The sequence below is a fragment of the Odontesthes bonariensis genome, chromosome 4 (genome assembly GCF_027942865.1).
Source record: "Odontesthes bonariensis isolate fOdoBon6 chromosome 4, fOdoBon6.hap1, whole genome shotgun sequence".
In the NCBI taxonomy this organism is placed as follows: Eukaryota; Metazoa; Chordata; class Actinopteri; order Atheriniformes; family Atherinopsidae; genus Odontesthes; species Odontesthes bonariensis.
Window position 1 is genome coordinate 13,365,230 of NC_134509.1, and position 21,769 is coordinate 13,386,998.

Below are 21,769 nucleotides of genomic sequence, written 5' to 3' on the forward strand. Positions count from 1 at the left end.
ATTGGATTCCCTTACTGTGGGTGCAGTTTATTAAAAAAAAAAAAAGATCCTAAATTAAATCAGTGAAGTTTGTGAAGGGGAGGTCTATAGTAATTTCGGCATTAGAAATGAGACGCTTAGTTTGGAAAGCATAATGGCTTGCATTAAAACAGAAAATAGTATTAAAGTATTGCATCAATAATCCTTTTTCTGGATTACTTGGCAAGTGGCTATAGAGTCTTGACCCATCAGCTGAAAATGTGCTGAACACACAAATCGCAGGTCTTGCTGAGGTACATAATTCTGAAAGTCATGCCGAGTTGCATGAATAAACAAAAATGACTGGATTGATGGATGAATGGATTAGTACATTCCTTATTTACAAATGCTTCAGGTGGACACTCTGCAGAGAGTGCATCTTTACATTTTGTGAGTCCCTAACTATCTTTCTCAGCAAATGTAAGGCCGCACAGAGAGAGGCACATGAAATAAATGCAACGTTTTTTTTTGCAATATCTTTACCTTGAAAATTGTGGATGTTATTTTTCTTCCTGTTCTCATCAGGGATTTGAAGCTCAACTGTCATAGAAGAATCAAAGTGACATTTCATTTTGACAACTTAACTGAAAGCTCCATAGAGTGATGGGACAGAATGGACACAAGTGACACTGTAATGACCCCATGTTAGTTGTCCTGCTTTGTCAGTGAATATTTTAAAAATAGAACAATTTTATGATAAAAACATTGCAAAAACAACTGGGAGACATTTCTAAGTTAGCCTGAAAATGTTGTCACCCCGACTCAAAAAGTCGAGCTCTTCCAATGACCTCCGTTCACTTAACTTGCCTTCAGTCATCTTGGTCTCGCTTTTGTTCATTTACAGATGGGCTTGCATATAAGAAGCAGAGTGCCCGAATTAGTACAAAAAAGTAACCCAACTGAGCACAAATACGTAAAATTACAAAAAAAAAAAATAATAATAATAATAATTGGAAGCAATCTTGGGTATAAAAACAAAACAGCCATGCACCATTCCCTTAAAGACTGATAAGGGGTTTCTGAAGTCTGAAGTCTGAAGTCTGCACCCAGGAGCACGTATTACATAAACTGTCCAAGGGGACCTACTTTGATAACCAGCTCCGTTTTGCTATTTTTTGTTAACTATCCACTGGTTGGGGAGGGGTGGGCACGGTGCCATCTTACATTCCTGTGGACGGTGCAGGCTCAGAGAGGCTGCTCCATCCAAACAGACCAGCCGGTAAAAAAGGAGGGACAAAGGAAGCGGAGGTTGGCACGAAGCACGGCGGGCGCGGATGTTGTCAGGAAATGGTATGCAGCTCAGGCTGTTGTGTTCCTCTCGCTGTCTCGTAGCTATATTTCCATCTGTTTCGCACGCAGACTGAAGCCTTCTTCAAACTGGGACCACCGTACTCTCAAGGGCACGTTGAGGAGTGATCTTCCACCCACCGGGATGCCCCAACGACACACCTAAAAAACGGCTGACGATGGCTTCGGTGCGTGTTGTCGGCAAAGTTGGGGCAAGACTTTGGGGAAGTCTTCAGTCTCTCCAGTTCGGTTTCAGACCGACTCGCCCGGTGACATTTGTTCACAAGGTAAGCGAACCGATAAAGTCGCAGGTTTTCTACAGCAGTTGAAGTCTGTCCCGTTTTCCAAGGTTATTTTTTGTCGACACACTTTTTGTGGTCTGTTTTAAAAGCGAACTTCGGCTCAAAGAGGGATTTTTCCTTTTTTTTTTTTTTAAACTTTTCATTTGCTCCAACCACAGGCCACGGTATAGTATGAAGTCACACGTAAACACAAGCTAATTATTTGCTACTAGTTTATACTGGTAGCCAAAAGCCTAAAGGGTGTGTTAGTAAAAAAAAATTTCCTCCAACCGATATGACCTCACTTCTTCTTCTGTACTTTTGTTGTCTCTCTCCGAGATAAAGCCAAGTCGTATGAGTGCATTTGCTAGCTTCATCTCTTCTTCTTCTTCAATTTATCAACGATAAAGCCGCTCAGGTCCCTGTCCAGTCTGCTGAATATCATTTATAAACTTTGGCTTGCCTCCCACAGTCCCGGTTAACATAATTTTACATTATACTTTGCAGCCTTCAGCACTTTATCTTATCATCCGTCACCAAGACGCATCGTTAAGTGCTGGCCCGTGTGTGAACTGTCATACATCACTGGGCATCATTTCCAGTCCCATGACCGTGATGTGACTGTGGGGCCGAACTGCTGCTGGATGTGAAGCCTTTAGTGCACCACTGTTATTGTGATGTGGCTCGATACACAGCAGTATTTTGGAGCAGCTGAAAATGTTGACCCTTAAGCCTCCATGGCACAAAACCACATATGTAAGCAAAGACGCAGGGATGTGGAACAACCCCCCCCCCCCCCCCCCCCCCCCCCCCCCCCCAAACTGACACTGCAGGAAGAGCAGCACTGCTTGGTTCAGTATAATGAGAGTCCGCTTGCTGAGTGGATACATAGAGGCTCTGGGACCTACGGGCAAATAGTCTTGACTCACTCCTGCATGCAAGAATGACTAAGTTGAGTTCTATTTATAGACGAAATTGTATAGAAACGGGATCTGCTGTCTTCCTCTTTTCAGATGGAATATTTGCCTGCAGCCTACCATCGCAGATATAAATGTATCAGTCAGTACTGTTGAGTCTGGAGGGCTGATCCCTTTGACTTGTTCCGCCCAAACACGTGGGATTTAGCTTGTTTGAAAGTGTTTTTAAAGGAGCTGCACCACAGCCAATTCGTTGTAAACAGCAGGTGCACCTTTTGTGGTAAGAAAGCAGATTACGAAACAGAAGAAACACTGCCAGAGAAGTCTGTTTTCAGAATTGATGCAGCAAGTGTTTGGCTTTTATGACACTACTGATTGTGAGTTGTGGCAAGGAGCTCATTTAAAATGATGTAGCTGACAGTGTATGAAGTAGACAGGATCGCTCCAGAGATTGAAGATTATAAATGGAACTGTATGTTTCGTTGAATTTGCACATAAACGATGTAGTTAATGTTCAAAGCCTCATTGAATCCCTGGTTAATGAACCCTCTAAATGCTGCTACACTGCAGTTTGAGAAGACACGGTAAAGTGCGCTAACGTTTTCCTTGAATGTCCACTTCCACAGAAGGTTGCCAAGACGCACACTTTAAAACAGAGAACTGACAAAAAGTTCAAGTTCCCTTCCCATGAAAATCCAGTTTTTAACACGCCCATAAGGTGCGTTACAAGAAGCAAAATCCCGAACAAAGCCAGCCTTCAGTCCAAGACTGAGGATTTCTGCTTTGAATCTGCAGAGCACCGCTGACCGTCTCGGAAAGATGAGGTCAGTTCTATGTAAACTGGTGGAGCCGACGCTAAACGATCCTGGCTGCTTGCAGCGTGGGGCTATACAGCTAATTAAAGCTTGGAAAAGTTAGTACACGCTAGGTGGAGAACACAGCAGAGGTAAGACCGAGCAAGGAGTTGTAGCCCTCAGTGCGAAGTTTGCTCACCTTCTCTCAGTCTGACTTTGGATGCCAGGCTAGATGGGAACAAAAACCAGGGTAACCAGAAAGCTAGCAGAGCGAACTCTTCTTCTTGATGTGAGGCTTACCGCAACACCGCTGTGTGGCATAAAAAGTGAATACAGTACTGTTATGATACCTATGATCTTGTGTAATTCCTTTTGCCTTCATGAGAATTGCTTTATGCTTCAAAGATGTATGGCTGCTGAAAAGGGACATTGAATAAGTCTGGTGTTGGATCATTTTTCAGTCAGTCGTGATGTTAACTAGTTTAAATTCTAAGCAATGGGGGCAGTGCTGAAACATAGCCACTAAGCTGCATCCAAACAGTGCTTAATCTGCACTGCTGTAGCAGCTCGTCATTGACTGTAATAACACTAACAAGGAACAGTGTGCTTGGCATTTTTAGAAATACATGTGTTTGCAATTTCACCCAGAGTCAGATTAATGAGGCTTTTAAACGGGATGAAGATGGACAAAAGATTAGTCTCGTATTCCAACTTTAAACAAATGAGATGTCGCTCTTTTGTAAACCGTTTCAAATTTTGGTGCTGCTCCTACAGCCTTTTGGTGTCTGCAACTATGCAAATCATTCAACATCTATGTCTCCACTACAGTTTAACATTTTCTATTTCAACAAGTATTTGATCAAACCTCACTACTCAAAATATTTGATAATAGATGCATAACGTGCAAAAGGATGGACCTTTTAACTTTATGAACAAAATGTTAATGCTGTGAACCTTTTACATTCCTATAGAAAAACTTAAGCCAGTCTGGCACATGAGTTGTCATTGCCTCAGCTTATGGGGATGTAGTAATATGCTAAATACGATTTCCCCTAATGTCTATGCTCTGCTTGCCAAAGATGAAACAGTTTATGTGATGTGTCTTTTAACTGCTCATTGAGGTCAACTAATATTCGTACTTCAAATGCTTACAGTCTGCTCCGACCAAGCTTATTGCAGCTATGTTTAATGACCCGTGGAACGTGCAGAAATAATAAGATCATTTTATGAATTTATTTATTTTTTTTAAATTGATGGAGTTTTGTGAGCTAAATCAGTCTCATACCAGCTGTGGACATCAGTCAGATCCCTCTCAGTTCGGAGAATCGGAGAGAAATTCTGAAGAAAGGAATTACTCAGATTGAGGCCACAAAAGAGCAAATTTTTGCCTTCTAAAAGTCTCATTTTACACCTCATCACTTTTGCATTCATTTGGCTTTGTCACTGTTTTCCGACTGCTGATGCATCATTGCATGCACGGTGGTTGCTCAACATATCCTGCCTCTGATAAGCTGAAATCCGTCAGGTTTTGTGTCACACCTGACTGCATAATCAACCGCTGGACTTTACCTTTCCAAAGATTTTAAAGATGACAAGTGTGATTTTCCTCTCATTTCATTCTTTTTTTAAAAAATTTTTATCACAGTTTAGATGCTATTTTGTGATTAGACTGGTGGATTTGTCTGTCATAGCTGAGGACAGCACTACTAATCCAATGTAGATCGGGTGGTGATGACTCTGCACTAGCAATTCACAGGTGTTAATTTGCTAATTATATAAACAATCTGTCCCAAAGAACATGGGCCTCGTTTATAAACTGCACACGTACAAAAAGGTATATGCAACAAGGCAGTTTTCAAGCACAGTTTGGTATGTATAAAATGAGTGTGCGGGCGAAGCTGCCAAGTCTTGAGGAGCTATGAAAATGTCTGGCTCCTGTCAGCTGCCAGCAGCTAATTGCAAAGCACTGTTCCTGAGTCACTGTGCTGTGTCCAGTAAAAAATCCCAATGTCAGCAGATACACAATTATTTTGATAATCTATAATAGTTTAGTTTCGCAGCAGAAAGTCAAAACCCGCCGGCGTATTTTTGTCCATATTAGTTACACTTGTATATTTTTGCCCACAATATCCATATCTTGTCTTGTTGAGCACTCTGAAAACTTGCTGAATGCGCAACTCCCCGCAGCTGACCCTTTGCCGCATCCACAACCGCAGTGACCACTAAACTGGAGCGCTTTCTACTGTTGCGACTTGGACATACAGCATTATGTCAGGGGCCTCGCATGCCAAAGCCGCAGAGGCACGAATGACAGGATGTGAGGCGCGCAGCTCCATCAGTGCAGAGAGGGAAAGCCCTACCCGACAAACCCCTACAAATGCAGCCGCTGTACAATGTTGGTGGAAGGATGGGGTAAAGAAAATATGAAAAATGAATTTAAAAGAAAGTCAATAAACTGGCATGTTAAGTCTTGGCATGTATACTTACTCATATACTTCAACCTATATCCCACAAGTTCCACCATTCCTCACTAGCCTAAATTCTTGCAAATGCTGTTCTTGGGCTAGTATTGATGTTTTTGTTGTAATTGTAAGGACCAGACCAGATAGCTGACCGTCCACTGTGGGGTCTGGGAGAGCAGTGGGTCCCTGTGGAATCCAACCAGCCAGCTGTCATCCCAGGCCCCTCTCCTCTTTTCTCTGTGTCTGCTCGACTGGAATGGACTCATTGTTGGGTCTCCCTGGCACCGGACTCTCTAGGTCCCGTTTTGTAATCTGTTACAAGAATTATCTTTTTTTTAATTTTTTTATTTTTTACTATTTACAGCGTGCTGACTGGGTGTAAACTGACCTTTTTTTTTATATAGAAATAGCAGTTACATAGCAGGGAGCCTTTCCTGCACATTGATTCACATCAGCCACAATCCCCCTGTTCTTGACATCCTTTGTTGTGACAGTGACACTCTGCCTCTAAAGTATTTTTTTGATGTTTGTTACTGACCCAAAGGAAAGGGCAACCAACTTATATATACCGGTATGTGTATTTAGCTTCCTCCTTTGTGATCAGCACTTTGATCTCACACACTGTGAGCGGTCTCTTCTTTGCAGCAGGATTTGCAGTTGATAGTTCAGTAGGCAATAGGAGAGGTGTGTTACAATAATCTGCGGTCATTTTTGGGAGGATTCAATTTGGAGTTACTCGCTCCTGCATAAACACTCGGCTTCATGTTCATGGAGATTTTAAAAAGGAAGGTGCCGGGGATCGGGTGTGCACATGGTTTTTATGTGGCATTTGTGATTTTCAGATTTTATGACTTCACCCTCTTTCATTAAGGAAGCTGCGCAGCCTTTTTATACACAAGGCCTCAAATCTGAGAAACAAAGTGGTTCTGCCTTCAGTCTGAACATGGCCTAAGATCTCCAGTGATCTCAATACCTTGAAATTACATTAAGAGAATACATTCCCATTTGTGCAACTCATCACCTATGAAAGCAACAGGATGTATAAGTAGTGGAAGCTCTGTGGGGTCGCTCGACACATTCATTGCAAATTTAGCTTTTTTTTTTTTTTTTTCTTCTGAGGAACCGAGCTCAACCCAGCTTCTGATGATGGAACGCGTTATGATGAGTTGTCCTTGTCAGGGTGTAACCGTGTGATGAGGCATACCAAGACTATGTGTGATTCACGTGAGCAAGTGTTTGGCGTTGTAGTCGTTTCTTTGCTGCGGAAGGACTGTTTAGTTCCTTTAAAGGGTCTTTTTCTGTTTATGTGGCCCTTCTGAACCTTTGCAGTTACCACATGAATTCTGAAATAGTTGTCCTCCTTTGTTTCTCATATTTCAGTATTTGGCTCTCTCACTGTGGTACTATGCTGGAATGTGGGCCAAAACTGTTTATGCCGAGTTAAACGTCGGGGAATCTTTGCTCTCTGAGACATTTAGAAATGTGGGATGAGAACTATGGGGACAAACATCCTGAACATGAGTTCCCCCACAGCTTGATATCCTGCCCCACCCACTTTAACAGTTAAAGGTGGGGAATGAGATGTTTTCTGGAGCATTTTTTATCATAATGTCTGAAAACCTCCTCACAACCCACTAAAATAGAATGTTTGGAAAAAAAATTATATTTTAGTCCATTGTAGAGGGTGTAGCAAGAGGAAATGTCTGACCAATAGAAGTAATGATGATAGTTACTTCTATTGGATTCTGACATGCCAATCAACCGTCAGCCCCCCTCACCCCTCCCCCCTGCGCGTTATCAGACTCGTGACTCGTTCATGTGTTTTGAAGGCGTGGTTTCGAGGGGTGGGCTGAAGGGAGAGGCAAGGTTGTGTATTTTCCAAAATATAGCTTGCAGGAACCGTTTTTCCAAGATCTCAGACCCCACCTTTAAGACGCGGATGAGAGTTTCTCTTGGACGCACAGTTTTCTTCTTCTCGTTGTACGATAACTATTTGGAAGGATGTCAGGAACACCACTTTCCTAACATCCCTTAAATAAGTTAGTCTTTTTTGCTGTTTCTGTGCTTTCATCCTTTTCTTTTTATGTACATGTCTGTACGTTTTTCAGTGTGACATGTTGCGTAACCTTGTGTTAGCATAGCACAGCATCCTGCAGTCACCTTGTTCCCACTGCTGTAATTCTTTTCCATGTTTTCCTGAAACTGAAAAGGATCATTAACTCTGTAAGGCAAGATAAATGGTTCAATGCAAATAATTTCCATAGTAGAGCTGGCCTATTCTCAATCTGTCACTGGTGACGGCGAGTGATTGAATTTCTCCTCCTGGCAGCAGCCTTTGTTTTCCACCCCAGCCTTTAGTTTGTACAGTATGCAAATCTCAACCTTGTCCTTTATCTGTTTCAGTCCGTGATAGTGACAGGCTGCAAGTCATCCTCATATGAACACGTGTGTTAGTGAAAAAGTCTCCCTCCCTTTGAGTAACGGTACAAAGCCCATGGTGAGAGTGGGAGGGATTTTTTCTTTAGGTCTAGCAGCCATAGCTCACTTGTGACAGGATTCATAATGGAGTGACCCTCTGAAAGCCTGCAGGGAAAATGAGGCTGCTTGTCATCAGGATCATTGCTCAAACAGGAAGCCATGGACTGCCTGTGGATCAAGATTGCAGTTTGTCATTATGTTACTAAGCGCTTGCCTCTATTCCTTCGCTTTCTCCTCTGTTTCCGATTGGCACAGCATAAATAAGAGAAGTCTAGCTCACGGGGTAAATATACTCTGAGCTGATTGTCGTGTACGAGTGCAGTTGGAGGAATTAATTCGATAATGAGGGGCAGATGTGCAGCAGTGATCTGCAGAAATACGTGAAGGGCAGTTCACAGACATTCAGCGAGGCACTCTGGCTGCTGATCAGTTTTGTAAGTGAAAGTATGTTTAGTTTTGAATTGCAAATATAATTCCAGCGGGATCAAATCAGTAAGAATTTGCCTGTTGCTCGTGTGTTTGTCATTTTTGGGCTTGTTCAGGCACTGACTCACATCCTGTGGGTATGAATTTTCTTTTGCAACGGAATAGTCCCAGTGATATTTAAGCTTATGAATGATGGTGAAACTATGAATTTCCTATTTTGGTCTTACCACTTGGGAAATGCATAGCATGTAGCTTTTACCATTTTAGAGAGCCTTTATCCAGCATCAAATCCTGGCTCTTCTTCCTTCACTGTCTCAGCTCAGGTAATTGCCAGCTATGTGACTCCAGGTGGTTGCATTTTATGTTGGCATCCAATGGCGTCAATATCACTGACATCAGCCACTTTCTAAAGAACCTGCCACATTGTACACCACAAACCGGTTGATTTATTTGATCTCAACGACTCTGGATCACTGCCCTCACTGGTTGGAATCATTGGTAATATATTATTGGAAAGTATATTTTGCCTTATTGTTGCAACGAGCAGCTTATGTCGTTCCTGGCTACATTAGCAGCAGGAGCTTTAGTTGGTCTGCCAAGGGGGGAGGGGGGTGTCACAAAACTCTTCGCCTTGAACTGTGCCAACATATATCTTTGTTTTTGCAGGACTCTGTTGAGGGCATTGGTAGCTGCATGGGAGATAGCTGAAACTGTCAGGATTTGTAATGCAGCGTGTTTGGGGCAGTAATAGCTGGGGACCACGGGCATAGACTCGGAAATTGACTATTAATCATCACACAGCCCTCAGCTTGGTGTACAGGAACTGTCGCTGTAGGCACGTTCTGTTGATTTACAATTGGATTGGTAATGTGTGTACACAGGATGTATTCTGGAGGCAGTCGGCTGTTCAATCGACTCAGGTCAGTGATACGTGCACAGAATACCTCTCACTATGTAGACATTGCGGTGTGAATTTACCAATGATGCTTAGTTTTAGATCTGCTGTTTTCACATCAAAAAGGACACCAGTGACTTCCCCTCCTGTAAAACTATATCTGGCATGAATTGTTTGCCAGTAAGAGCAGTGGTCTCTGCAGTTTATTTCCAAGCACTTGCTGTACTGCACCACCCAGTAACACGAAACCCTATGGCTGCCGCAGTCGGGCTGGAATATAAAAAATGCTCTTGGTCTCTTTAACAACTTGATCGTGTATTTGCTGTCTGATGTTATCTCAGAGCAGTCACAGGGTTACAAGATTCTGTCAGCTCTCCGTGACAGCATGGTTGTGTATTGCTGCCCCGGGGATTGCGAGATGGCGATATCTATAGTAGCAATGTGGTCTTTTTATCAACTGGCTGTTTTTTTTTTTACAACATTTATAACACTAACTTCCCCATTTGTCTTAGAGTGGAGATGAGTTGTGATAAAAAGAAGGATTTTCCTTATCACGTTGGGATTTTTAGGAGAGTCCTCCCCTGGTCCCGTTTGATGTAATATTGATTGAAGCTGTAAGACAAAGAGACGGGAGAGTTTCAACCACATCCCTGGTTGTCAGTTGGACTAAGATGCAGATGGAGATGGATCTCCATTTAGATGGAGATTTTCCACAATTAAATCAAATTAGTTTCAACATGAAGATATAAGCGTTGTTTCATTTCAGGCTTTGGAAATTGAAGGAAGTCCTGAGCCGTAGCTTTATTACATAATTTTCCATTGATGGCATTTTACTATCACATGAGTGATCGTGACCTTTGCATCCTTGTTGCAGAACTCACTGGGTTTAAACATTTCGTAGAAAGTAGTTCTCGTCTTTCCTAGCTAAGGGCCTTCTCTCTCTCTCATTTGAAAAGAGAAAAAAAAAATAGAAAAACAATTAATTATGTTGCAAATTATATGCAACAGGCCCTCTTTACTCTTTCAACGATCTCAAGATATAAAAGTGCATCAGAGAAGTTCTGTGTTTGTGCAAATGAAAGCCGATGTACCAAGGAATACAAACAGCAAGGTAGCTTTAGGTAGGTCCGGTGCAATCACTCACACATCAATGGCAAGTTTTTGTTCACAAACAAAAGCTTTTCTGCCTTGTCACCATATAGTCTGTTTTTGTATTTACCACATTTCCAGACGAGCTGAATGCCCCGTTTTCCCCTGACAGAGCTCACAAAGTGCAGCTTCTTTACTCACTGTAGGAAAAACTTCCAGACTACAAACACTCCTGCAGACCACAGTCTGTTCCTTATTGTTCCTGATCAATGCTCTACCTATCAGGGATATTGGAGAGATACTAGGCCTTGCAGGGTCTCTTCCTCTAGATTTACATGCATATTTCATGAAGCATTGAATTGAAACTGATAGAGAGACCATGCTTCATGAAGAAGTTTAAGTTTAGTTTAAAATCAAAAGAATCTTTTCTACCCGCTGGATAGATTTAAACAGTTGATGAAAGGAATGGATGAAGTCTGGAAGGAAGATAAACAAATCCCCAAAGCTAGTGAATGTAATGGAAGTCATTTATGTAACCACATATTCAGAGAGAAGTCAAAGGCCAGGAAACTGTTTACTCTCCAATGTCTACTGATAGGGTAGTTTACAAAGGGAGGGGTGTGTGTGTGTGTGTGTGTGTGTGTGTGTGTGTGTGTGTGTGTGTGTGTGTGTGTGTGTGTGTGTGAACACCATAAACAAACTCTGTAAGACTCATTTCTCTCCTTCTTTCTGTCTTTCTGTGTGCACAGGTTCATCACAGACAGCCTCCATTTGGACACTGCCAAGCTCTTTTCTACAGTACACTTACTCCCTCTAGTGGTAAAATAATGTCACTGCATCCACACAATACTGCCGTATGTCTCACATAAATTTAGCAGATGTTGTAAATGCAGAGTTCTGAGAGTAGATCCCTCCTCACTGTGTTGCAGATGTGTCTTTGAAGTCCAAATATGGCCGTTTGGTTCTGGAGGTGCCGCTGCCGTCCAGGAATGAGAAGTGTCTGTTCTTTCTCAGACCCATGCTGATGAGCGTGGGAGACCTGATTGATGATCTGCAAAGAGAGGACTCTGGAGCTGCCGCTTCTGTACTCTCCAAAGGTACGACGCTGCAAGCGTTCGACACGCATCGCCAGGTTGATGACACACTCGAGGTGTTGTCAGTCTGGTTTTGCCGGGTTGTGTGTAGCCGAGGAGCAGCACAGAGGAGTTTGGCAAGATGCCTTCAGATTATCACGAACACACCGCAACTAAATTGTTTTAACATCTTTGGAGGGTTATTTTTTTTAAGCACCTGGACATTTTGGAATTATTCTTGGCCTCTCAAACCGAGTGCTGGAAACTGACCATGCATTGCCAGTAAAAGAGCCCATTTCTTTCTTTTTTTTTATTTCACTCTTATTTACAAACTTTTGAAAACAAGTAATTCCAACTTTATGGCCTCTCCTCAGAGGTTATGGCCTCAAGGCGGAATTCCAGAAATGTAGCCAAAAAAATATAGTTTAAAAGCAATGGGCCTCATGCAAGAACATTTTCATATTTTTATTCTAAATTTCTCTTACTTTTTTCGTAAGAAGGTCTCGTACGAACACGCCACGTCAGATTCAACAAACGCTCTTAAATTCTGAAAAAGTGTGTAAATGACCTGCGTAAATGATGAATCCCACTCGTGCGTATCTAAGTTCACGTGCACGAGGATAGTAGATTTGCATACTCCACGCCCAAAATAATATCATATAAGGCTGTGCTTCCTCTCTCCTGTGCCAGGCAGTGTTGAGTGTTGAGTCATGAGAATGGCATCAAGGCGCAAAAATAACAACTTTAGGGGCTCTGAGACTGAAGTTGTGCTTTCAGAGATCCAAAAAGGAAAATCTGTCATTTTTAGCTGTGTCAGCAGTGGAATTACGGGACCTGCTAAAGCAAAGAAATGGCAAGCAATTGCGAGTGCTGTTAATACCATGTCACCGAAATAAAAAATAAATGGTTTGAAATGAAAATGGCTTAAAAAAAACCTCTCGCCCTGGCCAAGCGCTCGATGACTGCAACTAAAGCCGTGCAATCAGTTGTTGCCTCATCATGATGGCTCTTTGATGGGACGGTCCATGAGGGGGGTCTTCTGGCACCACAGCTTCTGGTCTGCCTGGGCTGGTTCAGGTTGTAGGAGATCCTCGTTCATGGCAATATTGCGCCATGAATGAGGTATCGAGACACACCCACCTGGCCTTCAGCTCAGTGCGCTGCACGACAGCACAGGTGCTTTGATGCGTATATGTGTCTCGTGCTCCAATTATGATGGGCAGTCCAGCCACGGGATGAAAGTCCCTCTTAATTTGTACTTGTTGGACAGCGGTGTATGGGAATTTGATGTACCGTGGGTGATAAACTGATGAGAGTTTTGATGACCAAGGGGAGCGCACGACTCACAGAGGACACCCCCGATCTGTCTCCAGTCTCCCTCTGAAAGGTTCCAGTGGCCAAAAATCCAAGGATGGTGAGGACCTGGGCGTGTGGTGGAATTGGGTTTGATCGGCGTGTTTTTCTCTGGAGTTGTGGCTCTAGCAAGCTGCATATTTGTAGCAGCACAGTCTTTGGGAATCTTAATCACGATGTCAGCCATTCGTCTGTCTCCACACGGTCTCTTCCAAGAGCCTGACGCACTAAGGCATCCAAAAGTAGCAAGACAGCCGCTGGTTACACTTCCCATTGACCTTGTTATATACAGATTCAAATGAACCTTCAATTAGTGCATAATTTAAGTCAAACAGAATAATGTCAGCATAATTATGGGGTATAATGCATATATTTATTTATGTTTTCTTCAAAGTAATTAAATATACAATCCATTAGTCAAGCAAACTTGATTTGAATAACAGCGGACTATTTTACGAAACTCCTACGACAGGTCTGGATCACTCCGTTCGTACCTGAAAGAAAACATAAAATACGAAAAGATTGGTGAATGCGCAAATTCTCTTAAATCACTCGTACGGACGATTTAATAACAAATCTGTGCGTACGAACGCTTCTTGCATGAGGCCCATTTTCTCTAGTAGGTTTGAGGTGATGACTAACTTTCCTCAGGTATGGATCACAAACTTTTTACTTTCAGTGGTTTAAGTTCTTTATGCAGGCATTTCATTATATGTCAATTTTTTTTTTTCTAATCTGTATTTTGTTTATTTGGCCCATCTGTGAAAAAAAAGAAATTGCAATTAAAGTGCTGAACTGGACATTTTGTCTGCCAGATGGGGAACGGATCGCCAACACCACGCTCATAGACGCCCTGCTGGACAAGGGCTTCCAGCTCATCATCAATGATGCAGTTTACAACGTCTGCTCTCCCGAAAACGGTAAAACGCATTTTTTTCTGCTTCGTGATTTCACCTTTTCTGGCTGATTAATGGTGGATATTACCTCTCCAAGTATGACCGCTCTCATTTTTTACTTGACTCCTTAATCTTTAGAACCTTTTTGTGCCTTCTGTTGCCAGCGACTTCGTCCAGTGAGCTTGTCCGGGAGCTGGAGGACATGAAACATGTTGTGCACCTGCTGCACACAGCACTCCACCTGCCTGAACACCACCTGCTGAAAGAGAGGCAGCTGCTGGAGAAAATTGACAACCTCAAACAAGAGCTATCGCCTCTGGAGAAGGTAGCAGATTAGCATGAACACGTGCATGCCAACAAACGTCCTTTTTCTCTTTCTTTGCACCTGCCTGACAATCTGAACAATGGATGTGGCAGTCATGGGATATCTTTTTAACTGTTTAGGGGTGTAACCCATCTCCTCTTGTTACTCTGCCTTTCAGATGAAGGCACAGCTGTCCCACACAGCAGAGTTCCATACCTCCAGGGTTGTCTGGACCGGCATGGCGCTGTTGTCGGTGCAGGGCGGCGCCCTGGCCTGGCTCACCTGGTGGGTCTATTCGTGGGACGTTATTGAGCCCGTCACTTACTTCATCACCTACGCAACCAGCATGGGAGCCTTCGCTTATTATGTCCTTACCAAACAGGCAAGACTCAAAATCATGTGACCTACTTCAGATTTATTCTCCACATGCTCGACTGTATATGAAGCTCCTTGAATTTAAAGAACTGGTTCAACATAGTGCAAATTTGGGTTGGGGGGTTGACAATGTGAGGTTGCCTGAAAGCTCAGTTTTTCCTATTTGTTTCCTATTATTATGTTTCTTTTATATAACTGTGCTCATGTTGGTCAGCACAAACTCTAAAGAGTTAGCCATAGGTTTTATTTGCTCATTATTTTCTCACGCTTGCAGTCTGCTAAGTTACCCGTCAACTGTTTTCTATCCAACGGACAGCTCTGACAGTTGCATTAGTCTTCTTGTCTTAAGTATTTTTTAAGGACATTAGAATATCCCAGATAGCCTGAGGGTTACCAGTTTGTTACACCTGGAGCTCAGCTGTAACAGAACCATCACGGACACGATAATGACCCTTTTCTATTGTTTTCCCACAGGATTATATATATCCAGATGCTAAAGACAGACAGTTCCTGCATTACTTTTATAAGGGCGCCAGCAAGAAGAAGTTCAGTGTGGAGAAATACAATGAAATCAAGGATGAACTGGCTCAGGTTGGCTGAATTATTTATTCTGCCACGAGGGACTCCTCGGCTCGAAATGTTTAATCACAGTCCATACCATGCATGTTAAGGTGATCCACTTTCTTGAAATTCCATGTAATTAAGCGGCGATTTATTATTTTTTTGTGTGTCAGGTGGAGGACGACCTGAGACGTCTGAGATATCCAACTCAGCTCCAACTACCACTCGAGCAGATGCAGCCAAAGCCATAAATGATGCTGAGCCAGGACGAGCGGTCACTTTTACTCAAACAGGGGGAGAAACATTTTTTCTGCTTCATTTTGATAATCGATCATTTTTATCCTGGAACCAACGCTGTTCACCGTCTTGATGACAATGTCAAACTGTATCCTTGACAAATATATCAACTCTGAAGATGTTAGGATGGAAATCCCGTGTGTGTGTGTGTGCTTTGACTGTACCCGTTGCAAGCGGACAAATAATGAGTAATTTAAGAAGATGGAGATTTGTAAACATGTTTGGAACAAATAAAGGCGATGCGGTCTATTTGCCATGAAAACAATGTTTTATTCTTCTTTTTTCATGATGACATTTTAAAGTAAATCAGAAGCTAAAATACTACAGTTGTAGAAAATCACAATTTTTTTTCTTGATAAAGATCATGTGACACATATGGAAGAGATTTAGATCCACAGCTTTGATTTAAAAAAAGAAAGAAAGACGTCTCCCTGAGATACTTTTTTTTTTTGTCATTTGGGTGCAAATAGGCATGATTAAATGTACCATAAACTGCGGTGACACAAAGAACAGCACAAAACATGAATTCCCTTTTCTTTTTTTTTTTTTAAAGGGGCAGGTTTGAAGACCCAGCATGTGTATTAATCATTGGTGCTTATAGTGAGAGATCTGACTAAACCCTGATGTGACAAGAATCATTCAAAGCACTGTGGTTGCCATGCCGTTACATCAACTGCCCCTCAAGATCAGCTGGAAAAATAATTATCTGGCTCAAAGACGGAGCAAACTAAGTCAGCAACTGACTTAAAACAGCCAAAAGTAACTCCCTGAAAATTGCAGCTCAATCGGAGACAATGTGTTATCATTTACATCTTGTGGACAATGACTGACACACTGTGGGGAAAATGTACCAGTGTAAATGTGAAAAGAGTGGAATATCTAATCAAACATTAGCGTTAGCATGTTAAGCGGCCAGCCCCTCATAAGGTTTGCGTCGTCAACTGAAACGGCTGCCGTTGCAGTTAGCGACGTGTGCTGTGTGGGATGGCAAACGTTGAGCCATTCCCAACGTGTTTTTAATCTGAATTACAGCAGGGGCTTTTGTGTTGGATCGCATTAGAATTGAAACTGTGTGCTCACAGCCTACTGTGAATGTGTGTAAATTGGATAAATGTGATACTGTGATTGATCAATCCCCTACTTTAACTTTAGTTGTCTTGATTCTCTTCTGTGCAAATTTACAAAAGTGAAACTTGATAGGCTTCCCCAGAGTTCCTGTGGATTTCCCATTTCCAATTATTAAGTGCTTCTAGACTAAATGAATTGCCAATGTCCAGGAAATTAATCGAGGTTGTTCCTGTAATTTCATAACCCCTTCTGTCAACTGAAAGTATCGGGGGCAGTTTCATTAAGAGTTAACATAGAACTAACTCATCTAACCACCGGGGCGTCGAGATTTACTGTTTTGGTCTAAAGAAGAGTTTCTTTGTGAGCATTGATGCAAAGCAAGGCACCTGCTTTTTCCCAATAGCACTCCTGTCATTGCAGTTCCCAACACTTCTCATTGATACTTTTCTGTTGACCAGTGTGAGTAACTCTGTGAATTCGTGGGAATCTCCATACTTCTTGAGCATCTCACACAGGTCCTGGATGTACCAGGAGCCGTTGATGGTCTCTCGGTGGGAATAGTAACCTTAACAAAAGACACAGATTACAAATATTAATGCAAGTGAGCTGCAAAATGGATGATGACAGAGGTTTATTGAGATTTATAAATAAAGATTATCATTATGTTAGATACTTTGCAAATCATCATAGTGTTTGGTCCAATTTCTGTTCCCCGACTTAAAAACAAGCACAGAGAGCTAAACGGGTTTACAAGTTTACAACACAGTGACTTTTGGATCCTGTCACCTGCATTATTGAAGTATCACTGGGACCCAAGTGGACGAGTTAAATAGAATAGAATAGAATAAAATAGAATAGAAATAGAAAAATACTTTATTCATCCCCCAATGGGCGAAATTCAAATTAGTCAAGTAGCTCAAAAAAATTATAAATATTTACAATGATTGTATATTAACAACAACAATAATAATACCAATTCTAGTAAAAATACTACTACTAAATAATAATAATAATAAATGACTGAATAAACAAATAAATAAAAAAAGAAGTTTGAGAAGAACTCAGCAGTCACTGTTAAAAAGCCTTATGGCTGTGGGAACAAAGGACCTTCTGAAAAAGTACATTCATCAGCTTTTGAAACCCATCTACCCTTTTGCTACCCCCCTCCGTCACACCACAGCAGTGTCCACTTGGTGGCCGAAGGCTCTTCCTTTTAAGCAGTCGTTGCCCAGTTTTTTTGTTCCACACCGGCGGCCCAAGCAAAGCAAACTGAGCACTTCTCAAATAACCTGGACAGCTCACCCTCAGCCACAGAGTAGCACATGATGAAATCGGCCCCAGCAGGGAGGGTGTGTACGGCGCTGGCATCCACCACCACCTCATTTGTCTTTGAGTCGTTGTCCACTGCATCACAGGCGGTCACTGGTTCGTCATGTTTGTCTCCACGGCAAGCCTAGGGACGCACGCGACAACATTAATTTTGACTGGCTTTTTAAGGAACTCTGCATTTCCAAAACAAGTAACACTCCATGTGGACACGTTGTAATGGATTTCTTTTTTTCTTCGCATGTACCTGCACAATAAAGATCTTCGGCTTTCCCACAAGACTCTTGCACTTGTCTCCTTTGAACATGGATGCGATATATTGGAGACTGATCTTGCCGTCGTAGGCATAAACATGATCATTTTCGCCGTGGCTCAGGAAGACGAGTAGAAAGCAGTCGGCATCTGAATGATCGTCCTCGGCAGCTGGTGGAACATCAGGTATTTCTTAATCTTGCTACTAAGCCTGCATAACAGGTTGGATCTGACACAACTATGCTTTTTACATGCAAAAGAGAAAGGAACTAACTAAATTACAATTTAAACAACAGAAAATGAGCCATTTGAGTCCTAAAAAAGGGATCATGTCTTTGAGTACCTTCAGAGATTTTATCCAGGACTTCCTCTTGTTTACAGTTATCAAAAGTCCTGGTTTCAAAGTTTAGGGCCTGCAGTCTAAAGGAACAGACAGAATTAGTTAGGATGGAGGAAAATACGAGTGGCAGAAGAGCAAAGAACTGGAGACTCGCAAAATGTTGACACAGAAAAGACTTGCAGCCTTTGAACAAGTGCAGTCATGTTCTTGAGCACACAATTACGCAGTGAGTGAAACCTTTTCTCCAAGTTGTAGCGGTCGGCATTCGTTCCAGCTCTGTTGTTCAACCCCAGGCGCCAGAAGAAGCGCTCCTGGTTAAAAATCAGAGCAAGGCCTCGCCGTTTGTTGCCCATCTTGTACTCCTCTGCTGGATCCAAAGCTAAGGAGCTGTATCAAAACAAACCAACAAAAGAAAAGAAAAGAAAAAAGGCACAAAATTATAGACAACAGATGTGATCTGGAGCACAAGGAAGTGATCAATTCAGGCTGATGGCTACACAAACAAGAAGAAGCGGTTTACCTTTGGATAAAAGCATCAGTCTCCGTTAAGTTGTCGGTGCATGCTGTTGAAAACAACGCATGCATCAATAACCAATTAAGTAATGAAAACAAAAAAAAAAAAACAGGAATGCACTGAATCCCTGCTTTACAAACTTTATTTAATTATTGTTTTTACCCAAAAGAAAACAATGGAAGTTTAAATTCTGAAGGCTTTTCAGGTGTATTGGTTTGGGAGTCAAAGCAGTCGTTTTGCCATCAGCTTAAAGGGACACTATGTAATAAATTAAGTCATTTATTAGCTCAAATCAACATATTCATTCATAAGTTAGTTCTCATTGGTGTAAAATGATCTCTGTCAAAAATCTCACTTATCCTCCTGAGTGAAGAATAACTTGTCTGTATCTACATAGAGCAGGTAAGCTCTATGGAGGCTGCCATGTCCTTCCGCTCTATGAAAAATGACGAAGTGCCGAGAGGGACATAAAGCACTTCGAATCGCGACTTCGAAGCAGAAATGACGTCATTGTGACGTCATTTCCGCCAAACGGCTTATTACAGCCGCTAATGCTAAATAGATTTTATTCCTTGGCACATATGTCTTTGTGTTCATTAGCTTTCTTTTTGTAAGTGCATCATCTTCTTCTTTTTATTATTATTCCTATGCTCCCCCTGGATATCTTCTTTTTGGCGTTATGCTCACATTTGTAAACTGTTATTTTGTTGATTTACTAATAAAGTTTAAAAAAAAAAATGCTAAATAGATTTTATCTCGTAAATGATCCCACTAATAATGCATTGATTGTTACCAAACTTCTGCCGTAGTACACATAGGCTCTTAGCTCACAAAACGAGGCATTAGAAAGTTTGTAAGTTTACCGGGAGTTTATTTACCGCTGCTAATGCTCCTATTGCTAACACAGGCTAATGCTAACGCTGCGTCAACGTCACTTCCGGTAACTCCCGGAATATGACTAATTGCATTGCTTGCACACCAAAGGAGATGTTGTTATCTGACATGTTATCTGTCATCTGTATTCATAGTGTTGTTGTATGTGTGTTATGTAATCCTTTTTACTGTGTGTCTTGATTTCTTTTTGTTTGTATGGACCTTGAGTCTGAAGCTATAGCTTCTTGAATCTTGACACATTCCGCTTGCCGTAGTTCAAGAAGTTGCAGCGCACATTTGAAAACGTGAGGCGCTAGAGAGCAAATTCATTCAACTTTGCAAAATAAAATTGCACCACTAGATGGGGGAAGAAATTACATAGTGTCCCTTTAAGAGTCCTGATGACCTATAATGGCTGAGTGACGGGTGGAAAAAGATGGCAAAGGCTCTGTTCTCTACCTGACAGACGTGACACGTTGTCTATGAAGAGCGGTTTAACTAAGATGTTACTACATGACTTTTGAATAGAAGTGTGAACACGTCTCTTTGCTTGTGTGAGTTTTTCCTGTCTTATCTGTTTCCATTCAGAGTCGGAAGTATTTTGAGCCATGCAACAGTCCTGCAGGAAAGCCAACGCTCACGACAATTTCAAAGTCCAGTTTTTCATCTCAGTTTTATAAGAGTCGTTCACAAGCGGCTGATTGGTGGGCAGGTATAACATTTATAACAGGGCAGCCATATCAATCCCCATGAAAGCAATTTTGATTGATTTTGTGTTCATAAAGTGTTTCAGTGTCTTATCTTATCATTCCACATGACAAACTATTTGCATATATTCAAGCTTTCAGTTTCTAAATGACATAGATGAAAAGGTAACCTGGGGATTTATTTGTTTATGGCCACGATACACAATAATTATCAGGGCACTTTTAGTTGATTAATAATCTCTCTGACTAAGTTGACTGCAAGTCAGTTCTTTTTACAACTTTATTTAGTTTCCCTTTTGTTTTGAGAAAAAACGTATACTGTACTTCTATTTCAAATAAGCAAAGGAACCTTTTTTATGTATTTTACTTACCCGCCCTGTCTGTTGCCAGTCTGCTGTCCACAGCAACACTTCCTGAGAAGGTGAGAGAAACTGTGAGAAGTCCCGACCTCAAACGTGTTTATGACATTATTAAACCTGCCTCAGAAACTGCACCAACTTGGTGACTGATAGAGCACAATATCCTTCTAGTAAAGATGTGACAGCACATATGCAAGAGTGTATTAAGTTTTAAGCCTGACTAACATCGCAGTTTAAGACTAGGTGGATTTTACTGATTTTAAACGCTACCGACAAGCCCACGTTTTAAGTCTGACCTAAATTCAAAGCATATATGTATATTCATTTTTTACCTCCACTGCTCTTCTCAATCTTGCCTGACATGTTCAGATTCGTCTTTGTTCCAAATGACACAAGGAAAAGGAATACGTTTCGTAAAGAAAAAAACTACAAATTAGCCAAGTCGTAGCTCCGCCCCTGTAAGACCATTGGCTCGATTGATAGCCAGAGAACGCGATAGGTTCTCACAGCTCCGTGTCGAACAGCAATAGACAACACTATAAACCAATCATCTGCAGCGCAGTAGCTCCATCAACCAATCACAACAGAGTATCTTTCCGGTTGCTCAAGCCAGCAGGGGTTGAACTTCCGTGTTTGCTACAATTGAGCGGGTACTCCGGTAGAGATTTTTGACAAATCGGCTGGTTCAGTTGGGTATTTTGAGGAGTTTAAAGAGCTCAGCGAACGAGCCCATTTGTTAAAAAGAGACATAATTATGAGACCAAAATATTTTTTATTTATTTAGTGATTAGCAAGTGCTTATTTCAATGTTATCACATCTGCAG

At 41.7% G+C, this 21,769-nt stretch overlaps 2 protein-coding genes across 2 annotated transcripts; one reads left to right on the forward strand and one right to left on the reverse strand.

The window, feature by feature from the left end:
* Positions 1 to 1,251: 1,251 nt before the first annotated feature.
* LOC142378503 (calcium uniporter protein, mitochondrial-like) lies at positions 1,252 to 15,792 on the forward strand. Its single transcript, XM_075463058.1, has 8 exons — positions 1,252 to 1,592; positions 11,397 to 11,466; positions 11,577 to 11,744; positions 13,889 to 13,993; positions 14,134 to 14,294; positions 14,452 to 14,655; positions 15,123 to 15,239; positions 15,383 to 15,792. Exons 1-8 carry the CDS (start codon positions 1,485 to 1,487, stop codon positions 15,458 to 15,460), a joined length of 1,011 nt encoding a protein of 336 aa, XP_075319173.1. The 5' UTR covers positions 1,252 to 1,484; the 3' UTR covers positions 15,461 to 15,792.
* On the reverse strand, positions 15,754 to 21,376 carry LOC142378504 (caspase-6-like). Its single transcript, XM_075463059.1, has 8 exons — positions 21,278 to 21,376; positions 20,958 to 20,999; positions 19,013 to 19,055; positions 18,730 to 18,879; positions 18,496 to 18,572; positions 18,148 to 18,323; positions 17,877 to 18,027; positions 15,754 to 17,139 (listed from the first exon to the last, which is right to left on the reverse strand). Exons 1-8 carry the CDS (start codon positions 21,306 to 21,308, stop codon positions 16,904 to 16,906), a joined length of 906 nt encoding a protein of 301 aa, XP_075319174.1. The 5' UTR covers positions 21,309 to 21,376; the 3' UTR covers positions 15,754 to 16,903.
* Positions 21,377 to 21,769: the final 393 nt, after the last annotated feature.

Bases quoted from the DNA above. Each gene is read 5' to 3' on its own strand.
- LOC142378503 (XM_075463058.1), top strand. From the start codon at position 1,485: ATGGCTTCGGTGCGTGTTGTCGGCAAAGTTGGGGCAAGACTTTGGGGA. The intron at 1,593-11,396 runs GTAAGCGAACCG...CTGTGTGCACAG, and splicing joins CGGTGACATTTGTTCACAAG to GTTCATCACAGACAGCCTCC. The intron at 14,295-14,451 runs GTAGCAGATTAG...TCTGCCTTTCAG, and splicing joins AGCTATCGCCTCTGGAGAAG to ATGAAGGCACAGCTGTCCCA.
- LOC142378504 (XM_075463059.1), bottom strand. From the start codon at position 21,308: ATGTCAGGCAAGATTGAGAAGAGCAGTGGAG. The intron at 19,056-20,957 runs GTAAGTAAAATA...TGTTTTCAACAG, and splicing joins ACTGGCAACAGACAGGGCGG to CATGCACCGACAACTTAACG. The intron at 18,573-18,729 runs GTTTCACTCACT...CTGTTCCTTTAG, and splicing joins CGCTACAACTTGGAGAAAAG to ACTGCAGGCCCTAAACTTTG.